At 46.1% G+C, this 10,426-nt stretch overlaps 1 protein-coding gene across 1 annotated transcript; it reads left to right on the top strand.

Moving 5' to 3' along the window:
* The first annotated feature begins 590 nt into the window (after window positions 1–590).
* On the top strand, window positions 591–3,940 carry LOC119378013 (uncharacterized). Its single transcript, XM_049411694.1, has 4 exons — window positions 591–1,035; window positions 1,096–1,332; window positions 1,420–1,551; window positions 3,632–3,940. The coding sequence occupies exons 1-4, from the start codon at window positions 1,027–1,029 to the stop codon at window positions 3,938–3,940; spliced, it is 687 nt and encodes a 228-aa protein (XP_049267651.1). The 5' UTR covers window positions 591–1,026.
* Window positions 3,941–10,426: the final 6,486 nt, after the last annotated feature.

Below are 10,426 nucleotides of genomic sequence, written 5' to 3'. Positions count from 1 at the left end.
CCGTCGGGTATTTTTTCACCAGGAATCTTAAACATGACCGGCTCCGCAGCCTGACGTTCAATGTGCTGAAAGCTGTTGAGGACGCAGGGTTTTTCGTTGTTCGTATTGTGAGGGGCAACTATCAGAAAAACACCGCCATGTTTAGAGGAATGTCTGATGACAATACTCTGCAGCGTGTTGTGCCGCATCCAGTAAGGGAAAATGACCCCTTATTCCTTTCATTTGACCTTAACCACCTCATCAAAAACCTAAGAACAAATCTGCTAGAAAGAGAGATGTTTGACGGAACCGGAAAAATTAGAGGAGGCGTTTATAAAAAGGTTCTCTATGAGATTCAACAAAATTTGCTCGTCAAACCAGCGCGACTGCTAAGCCGATCTCACGTTGAGCCCAACAATCTAGAGAAAATGAAAGTGTTTCGCGCGACCTTAGTATTTTCACCTGCCGTAATTAGCAGCCTGGAGTTCCTTCAGAAGAATCCGAAGCTCACGAGAGGGCTTCGGAATTCAGGGACTGCGGATCGACAATCACATTCATGAAAATTGTTGGGATGTGGTATGACCTACATGACACATCTGGCTGGAAATCTAGGCAAATGCCGTTTGTCACAAGTGAAGACGATCGACTCGCATGGCTTGAGGTCGACTTCACTGGCTACCTCGAGGACATCAAGCTGGAAAGCGCGAAGTGTCGAGCAAAGTCCCTCACTAAGGCGACGTATGAAGCAACCATCATGACGACAAGATCAACGGTTGCTGTTGTGGAGTACCTCCTGAATGACGTCGGGGCAAGTATACTAACTTTTTAAGGAAAGATGAATTATTCAACTTTGATAACTAATTGGCTCATTATGTTTTGTAAATAAGTTTTTCTATATAATGGTTTATTACTATTTTCAGCTTCAAGTACACCTTGACGCGGGCTCTCAACAGTGATCCAGTTGAGTCGCTATTCAGCTGCTTCCGCCAATTCAATGGCGGCAACGACCGAGTTGACGCCAGAACAGCTGTCTTCACAGCAGAGAAGATGCTAAAGGTTTGTTTGGCGTCACGTGTTTTGTTAGTGCCGAACGTGAAAGTTTCTTAATATGTGCAGGTTGGCATTTTAGAGGCAGCCAGAAGCGGGAATGCGCCATCTAATTCAGAGTGCCAAACGGCATTGAGAGCTACGAACAGTTTCCATGGAGCAAAAAGTCCAGCCATTCCTGACGAGGCTCTTGCTGTGCTGTGGAAAATTCAGCACGTGATGAAGTACGATGAAGTCCCCGTCCTATTTGACTTCACCGCGCTGGTTCACCTGGCAGGATATTTGGCTTTCGTTTGTGAAGAAAAGGTAGTATTTTGTTTGGCGACTACATCACCAGATTTAGCACGCACGCACAAAATGAAAACGCAATACATGGACTTCTTGACTTTGCAGGTATCATGCCCAGCGTGCAAACTGCAGTTGAAAGGAAAAGATTCACGCGAGGGTGCATACCAGTTCGTCTTCAGCCTTGACCAAGGAGGGCTCCGCTACCCCCGACCTCAAGTTGTCTGGTTGTGTAAGCTGGTTTGTACCTTCGCTGAAAAAGCACTACACTCTGCAGAGATCCGTCGCTGTGGACAAATATGCAAACTGCTCTCAAGTGCTGTACTTCCACACCTCACAAGCTGCCCTCTGATGTGGTGTTCCGCTTGCAGAGACCCGTACCACTGTGAAGAACTGTGTGAGCTCTTTATCAAGAAGCTGCTGAGGCCACTCTTGGCCAACTGGGCTGGAGATCTCAACAGCTCTCTAGAAAATATACTAAGACTTTCTCGAAAACCACTTTCCCGCAAAGTCCTCCGCTTGTGAAATCCGCCATGATGTACACCCGCCATTTTTTTTAACCTGAACGCGCGAGCGTCGACCGCCGAGCTGCTCAGCGCCACAGAGCGGACCGCGGCGTTGAAATGAACGAGAATATGCGCATGCGCGCTTTGAGCAGTTCTGGGCAGCTGTCGTCTGCTAGGCTTTTCCGGGAACCGGACACCACGCCCGCTTTTTATGAGCACCGCTGTCGTCATTCTTTTTTTTTTCTACTCTGAACGCTGCCATTCAGTTGTAACGGAAAGGTCAAGTGGTCATGCTTCCGATGGATGAAATATGATTACACCCGCTAACTACGCTGCATCCGCGTCAGCATTTTTACATCGGAGTGGTTAAGCTTTTAGTTATGTCGTGCGGAGTCGACATAACTAAAATCAGCGGCCGGCTCGCGCTCTGGCTCTCTTCGCCTTATTCTTCTTCATGGTCTTAGTTCATGCTTATTCAAGCCAATTAAGCCTACCCGTTATAAGTTCATGCTAATTAAGGTATTTGATGTCATATACATGTTAATTAAATCACGGTAATGAGGTCATCGCAAATTAGGCCATTGCTAACGAAGACCTTGCTATTTGAGACCTTCTCAATTAGGATAACTGTAATTAAAAGCATGCTAATTAGGATCCTGTTAATTAGAAGCTTGCTAATAAGCTAGATGAGCCACAAGCTCCGTGGTTAGTCTCGTCTTGCAGCACTAGTGCAAGCTGCTTACATTTTTTCATCCGTTATCGCTTTTTGCTGTGTCTTCTAAATACCGCTGAAAAAAGAATGGAAAGTGCAACATGATACGACCTTCCTTTGTTTTGTTTGCTGAAAGGCGTGAGCTGATAAGCGAGATATTCCGATCAGACGTCATTGGTATATCGCACTTCGCGGTTATAACGCCCTTCGAGAATGCGGTTTGCGTAGTATTAATGATGCCAGCTCGGGTCCCTGAGGAAAAGAGAGTAGCTGCAATACGGATGTCGTTGAGTGGCACATCCCAAAGAAATATCGCGAGGGTTTTGGACTTGCATCTAGCTACTGTAAACAGAATAATTTGTGCGTTCAGAGATGAAGGGCGCATATGTGATGCGGCAAGAAACTGCGCGAGGAAGACGACAGCAGAAGAGGATGCTACCTTGGTTCAAGTAGCCGAGGCTAATTCATGACTGCTGGACAGATTAGAGATGTGGTTGGCCTGGATGTCAGCGAAGAGTTGGTCAGAAAACGGCTCTTGGAAGGCGGTCTTAAAAGTCGATGTGCTGCCCGAAAGCCGCTTCTTTCGGACGCAGCAAGAGCAAAAAGACTGGCTTTTGCCCAGGCTCATCTTCACTGGACGGTAGATGAATGGCGAAATGTCGTTTTCACCGACGAGTCTACAATCTGCACGCAGTGGGACCAACACCGCAGAGTATACAGACCAGGCCTGACAAGGTTCGTTTCTTCCTATTGTAAATATATGTGGTTAGTTTCTGGCCGTTTCTGCTTTCACAGTATTATTACTGCAAATCTTTTTTGTTATTGCTATTTTCACAGTACGTTCGTGATATAAATTATCGCAGTTTAAAATTTACTGATTGTTCCCCACGTTTGTAGGTATGCCCCCCAATACGTTCAGCAAGTAAGAGCCAGTGGACGCAGAAGTGTCAACGTTTGGGGGGCAGTAACGAAAGAGGGTCTTGGACCACTACACCGAATAGAGTGCCGATTTTGTGCGGACTCCTACTTAAGCATCATAGAACAGGAGCTCCTGCCTCATATCCTTGACGGTCCTTTCCCTGATGGCTGTTTCATACTGCAGCAGGACTTGTCCCCCTTGCACACGTCTCGCGCTGCCAAAAACCGCCTGGAAGAACTCTGCGTCATGGTTGCTGACTGGCCGCCACTGGGAGCGGATATGAATATTATTGAAAACGTGTGGGGTCTAATGAAGAGTAACCTTTCAAGAAAGGGCCTTCACAACGCGGGCTGCGACGAACTATGGCGCAATGTTCAAGCCGAATGGGACCTCTTGAAAATGGACCGCGACCTCATACCAGCGCTGTACGACTCTCTTCCACGACGCATGGCAGCGGTTGTTCAGGCTGGTGGAGCCTTTAGCAGCTACTGAAAGACACGCAAGCTGCGACAAGAAGTCTCCAATTTTTCAAGCAGGTGAAATGATAAAAATGTCCAATACGCCGTGGCACCACTTCCAGCTAGGGCATCCTTATTGAGGCTTTGTTTTCCCTTTTTGTTTGCTCTCAAGAAAAGCAATAAACTTGTTTCTTATAAGACAGTGACAAAGCGTCTGTGCTATTCTTTGGAAGACGGTCGTTTCTAATCAGCTCGGCTTGCAGTGACAGATATCTTTATGCCTCAGAAAAGCGCTGCGTGAACCACAGAAAAAAAAAGGGCAGCTTGCAGTAGTGCTGCAAGGCGGGACTAACCACGGAGCGTGTGGCTCACCTAGCTTATTAGCAAGCTTTTAATTAACATGATCCTAATTAGCATATTTTTAGTTACAGTGATCTTAATTGAAAAGTTCTGAAATAGCAAGGTCCTCGATAGCAAGGCCCTAATTAGCATGGTTCTAATTAACAGGGGGCCAATTTTCAAGGATCTAACAGTAAGGTCGTAATTAACTTGATCATAATTACCAATGATCTAATTAGCGATGACCTCATTACCGTGATTTTAATTAGCGTGTATATGACATCAAATAGCTTAATTAGCATGACGTTAGAACGGTTAGGCCTAATCGGCTTGACTAAGCATGAACTAAGACCATGAACAAGAAGAAGGCGCAGAGAGCCAGAGCGCGCGCCGGCCTCTGATGAGTCTCTTTTCGACTCCGCACGACATAACTAAAAGCTTAAACACTCCGTTGTAAAAATGCTGATGCGGATGCAGCGTAGTTAGCGGGTGTAATCATATTTCATCCATCGGAAGCACGACCACTTGACCTTTCCGTTACAACTGAATGGCAGCGTTCAGAATAGAAAAAAAAAAGAATGACGGTAGCGGTGCTCAAAAAAGCGGGCGTGGTGTCCGGTTCCCGGAAAAGCCTAGCAGGCGATAGCTGCCCAGAACTGCTCATAGCGCGCATGCGCATATTCTCGTTCATTTCAACGCCGCGCTCCGCTCTGTGGCGCTGATCAGCTCGGCGGTCGACGCTCGCGCGTTCAGGTTAAGAAAATGGGCGGGTGTACATTTGAGTATTAAATCATGCGTATCTCAGACTATTTACGAAGAATCAATGCTGATAATTGTCCGATTCATATAATCCGGACATGTATGTCGCGGAAATGAATGCGCTCAGTAGCCGCATAAATAAAATATACATTAAGCCTCGGCTATTTAGTTGACATTAAAGTCGGAGTCACTACGCTTTAATAATCCACAATAACATTTTAAACATAATACTGCGTTGTCGTACGAGCGAGAGCAGGACGAGGATCATGTGGTTCCTCGTTGCCTCAATGGGACAGCTTAAACGCGCCGTGTGTATCTAATTGAGCGCATGTATCAGGAACCATCTACCTCTATTCCAGCTAAAGTGACTGCAACCTGTGCATGAGAGCGTCTGCAATGACGCATGCCAAAACACTGAGCAGGACCGCATGAAACTACCTGCGTAGATAGCTCACTGTGGCTGTAGAGCGCTTTGAGAGAAACCCCCCCCCCCCACGCTTCGCCGATAGCTAGCGCCATAGCCGACGCGGCGGGTTGAAAGGGAACTAGCGCTCTCATAGGCGGAGAGGAGCATTCGGCGGGCCGCACCAAAGGGGGATCGAGCGGCCGTGATAGAACGCTCAGACGCACTATATATAGGCCTAATGGTTTGCTGGCTTAAAGACTGTAGTTTGAGGTGCAGATATCCGCGATGCGCAGCGCCTATAGGGGCGCCACTGAAAGCCGCGTAGCGGCGGCCGTTGGAACCGCATGCGGGTCGCGTAGCGGACGCCTCCTTTCACTGCAAGCATGACGGAAGTGCGCGCGTGCGATTTGCCGCTTGTGCGCGTCCCTGATAATTACTTTTGCGGCGATAGTGTGCGCAAAGGAGCCACGCTTTATAATAGTGGACCCTGTGTCCGATGTAACAGCTGTGTGGGACGACAATGTCACTATACGCGCCAAGTGTTTGCCACAGACAAGCGTCAACAAGCTTCCTTACGAAGTGGAGCTCATCGTAAGTACACCGCTTTCTTTACAACGTCCCGATCACTAATGCTTGCATGCGTTGACGCATGAACCAACGTTTTTTTCTCGACACAGTAGCTTCGTTTACGTGCCATGTGTTTATATAGTAGATTTTGAGGGAGCGCTGTCGCGCCGGCGCATGGATTTCACGGGTGCGGCCACGCGAAGGGTCAGCGTTGGTAAAACTTTGAAACCAGCACGATAAACTTGCGAAAAAATATCTCAGCAGCTTGCGCTAGTGGCGCGGGACTGAGTCACTGCGGTGCTGGTGGTCACCTAGCTTGTCATACACTGTAAACAAAAATTAGCCGAGATGGGAGCTTTTCCAGCATATGAGCCCCCAAAACCCCCATGCCCCAACCATTTACTCCGTGGTAGCGGAGTGAAGTCGGCACATGTCGTCGTAAAACGCCCCTTGTTTAATGAGGGAGTTTATGGACGACATGACCTTGTTAAACTCCCCACGGAGTTTTAGGTCACGTGGTTAGAAACTCCCTATGGGAGGTTTAAAAAGTGTTTTCGGTCGTGACGTGCGTGTCACGTGGTTAGAAACTCCCTATGGGAGTTTTAAAAACCATTTTTGGTCGTGACGTGCGTGCGTGTGTGAATGTGCGTTTGTGTACGGGCATCTGTTTAACACGCCGGTGTGAAGCTCCAGTGCCTTGTGTGCGTCGCCGTGCGAGCATTTGTTGACAGACAACGAAATTATCAGTGCAGCGAGGATTTGCAACGGCCGGTTGGTGTTTAGTGTGAACGTGTCAAGGTCTTTCGCACCGTTGATCCGCGCTGGACATCGGCCCGATCCCTCACCGAAACGCCGCGAATACCTCGCTTCAGAGTGCCGAGTTACAAAGAATGGCGAAGAATAATTTCAATGGTAACAAAAGTAAGCTGTTGCGACCGTCAACTGTTCTTCTGGAATTTCACCGTCTAAAACTTTGAAGCGATACGAAGTAGGCTTCGAGACCTCGGCAGCAATCTGGTCGGCGGCCGGTGTGCGCCGGCGACGGGGGCTTCTCAAAGTGTCACGGGTTTGCTCACCGGCGTCTCTGTGTGAGTGCGGGCGTCTGTTTAGTATGCCCGTGTGAAGCTTCATTGGCTTTTGTGGGTCACCGTATGATCATTTGCCAACAGACAACGAATCATCAGTGCACCGAGCAATTGCAAGAGCCGATTAGTGTTTAGTGTGAAGGTGACAAGGTCTTTCGCACTGCTCAAACGCGCTGGACACCGGCCCGATTCCTCAAGCCAGAAGCCGAATGTCGCACATCGAACATACGACCATCTCACAGACTAACATCGAGACCATCACGTTATTGTGGCCATTGTGGTGTTCTGTTCCGTCGTGCGATCCGTCATGCAGCGCGTTGTATGTAGTACACCCACGGCGATTCGGGCTAAACGAAAACGAGCCCATGCATGCACGATCAGCATACAAGCAGCTTCGAAAAAATGTCCATGTTGAGCGCAGCTTCGTTTTACATGGACGATGTTACTTGGCATATCAACGCTAGCGGTGAGCTTTCCGCAGTGCCGGCTCTCGCAGCCGCTGATATCGCTCCGAGCTTCTAGGCCTAGAAGGTTGACCGGCGGCCGACGGCGCACAGCTATTCGCCCGGTCGTAACGAAGCGCCTATATTCATGTACAGAATAATGTTGCCACAGTTTTGTCGCGTGAGAATGAAAGTGCAATTCGTTTTATTGCCATTGTTAGCGGCGAAGGGCAAACAGCAGTACGTGTGTAAACCAGGGCAACCAACGTGACACACTAGCGCTGTACGTGCTGTATCACGGATTTTTAGTTGTGTCTACGTAATTTGCCTCAGCGACAGGTAAGCAGTTTAGAAACGCCAGGCTCTCTCGGAACTCGCCACACTTCAAGGTGAAGGTGGGCTTTAAGTGCAGGACCAATGTAAAAAGAAAAAATTCAGACAGGCGTTGTCTGGTTAGTACAAACTTATGCATGACATAATTACCTGCACAAAGATACCTAAGTAGAGCTTAACACGCCTAATCATGTACCTACAGAAAGAGCTGAGGAATATTGTAATCTAGAATTTCAATAAACTAATATTAAGATAATGGCCTAGCATAACATTAAAAACGAAGGCTAAGATTTAATAGCATCACCTTCATAGATGCGAAAGGTGAGTCAATGTGATCCACCATGACTTATGGAATAAGCGTACCGACGAAAGCTGAAACCTGTTTCAAAATATGCTCTTCAGGGACGAATTATGATGGACTGTTTGTAAATGTGTCAAATTTATGCATCTTGATTCCAAGGCACTTGATATTCCATTGCAAGAAAGAGAAAGTGGCAATATATGTTGATCTGTGAATTTTCAGCAGCTAATATGAGTTGGTGTGCAATTAAATATCTAGTCTGAAATCAGTCTTGTTCTGTTTTTGTGTAAAAGTTATCAACTCTCGGGTTCAAAGTACATGGACAAGGAGGTTCCGTGGCATTCGGGGAGCTGCGTCAGTTTTATCCATTCCGAGCAAACATAAATTGTAATTTTGGCATGGCTTCTTGAATGGGGCACATCCAAAAGCTCGTCAAATATAGTAGTGTCTTCAGCAATGTGCTTGTCTGCAGCAATACGCAGCACACTGCAGTTAAAAAAGCACTAGCTGTCCACTTGGGAATCGTGTACAGGTCTGCATATCACATTTCAAGCGAGTTGAAGTAAAAGCATTTCGTCACTAGCCTCTACAGTTTGTGTGTGCAATTGTACACAACACGGCCAAAGAGGATATAAGCTGCTATACAATATCTAACACAATCATAATTGAGACTTTGACAATCTGTCATTATCTATTCATCTCCATATATTGCCACCACTAGAACATGGCATATTAAAATGGCCTCAGTAAATGTGCTGGTTCTATCCCCAACAAAAGCTTTTGCAGGACCTGTTTTGACTAATTGAAGTATTTAGAAATCTGTCCAAAACATACCTGCAGGATCAGTGGCATAGCCAGAAATTTTTTCTGAGGGAAGGGGGTTGGTCAGTCACACTTTATGTATGTTCATGGGTGTATATATACATACACCAAAGTGAGAAATCTGTTGGGGTCAGAACTCCCCCCCCCCACCCACTCCCCAGGATTTAAGACTTACTCACAGTAAGTCCCATTTTTTCTTTTATTATTACAGTAAAAACACTTGTCTTTCAAGTTTTGTTTGTTTTTTGATACTTTTGTAAATACAGCATTGCAGCAGCGAATACAGCAAATTTCTAGAGAAATTCTGTGATAGCAGGTGCGCGAGCACCCACCATTTCAATATTACCTATTTTATTTTTTCATTAAAAAACGTCTAGCTGGTTACATTCATACAAAGAGACTAAAACCAAAGTTATAGCAAGACAAAGTTCTTACACATGATGGTAAGGGTGGAATTTGAAGCGTATTGCCATAGTTAGAAGGGCTCGCTAACCTCAGTTATGGTAAACCCCAGTTCTCTTAAACCGCAGTCTGTACCTTGCACGTACTAGAGAAAAGGGTACACAAGAAATACAAGAACAGTAATAGTTGTACATAGCTGACAGACGTGCTTACCAGCACGTCTGTCTGTGCCAACACAAACAAAAAAATGTGGAAGTGCGGGAAGTGGCACCAATTTGCTGGCACAGCCAAAATTCTAGTAAATTAAAAAATAATTTTGAACAATTCTGCACTGTTGGAACACAGGTTATGCAAAGGATTTTGCAGGTAACTGCCTATGTAGCATCATTTGGGACTAGCACGTTAGTGCAAGGCAAGCAGTTGATCAGATGACTATTACATTGACAACAATCATATGATGTCAATGGCATGGGTCATGCTGCAGCAGCCCAACTCCATGTTATAAAGGTGCTGAGTGTTGGGTTCTTCAGAGATACTGAACAGGCATAAGAGAGAAATAGATTGTGATGACATCTGCAACTAAGTGACAATGGGCAACATCTGTGGTGAAACAACCATGGCATTAGTGCTCCAACAAAGAAATCTCAGGACATGATCAAACTGAATCTATGGTGCAGTACAATGTTGCAGCGCTTTTATGCAGCATTAAGTAATATGACAGAAGGACTAGGTTGCATGGGGCAATCCCGAATGTGATGCATTCTAACAATGCATCTCAAAGGACTAGCTGTCACGAAGGAGGAATGCAACGGCAGCATGGAAATATTGTAAGTGTTCCTAGCATGTTATGTATTAATTCACACGTGCATATACACATTTAATATATACAGGTGTACTGTTGCAATTATTGTCCATTCCTTTTCTTTCATTTGCCTCATTTTGTTCCATCTTCAATTCAGTGCTGCCAAGAATGCATGCAGGTCCAAATCAATGTCATGCAAAACTTTATTTATTGGCAATGGCCAGTTACTGCTGTAGAAAGAGTAGTGTAATTTAGTTGCGG

Source organism: Rhipicephalus sanguineus, unplaced genomic scaffold (genome assembly GCF_013339695.2).
Source record: "Rhipicephalus sanguineus isolate Rsan-2018 unplaced genomic scaffold, BIME_Rsan_1.4 Seq6564, whole genome shotgun sequence".
Classification (NCBI taxonomy): Eukaryota; Metazoa; Arthropoda; class Arachnida; order Ixodida; family Ixodidae; genus Rhipicephalus; species Rhipicephalus sanguineus.
The sequence above is the reverse complement of the archived record's forward strand: the minus strand, read 5'-3'. Positions and strand labels throughout refer to the sequence as shown.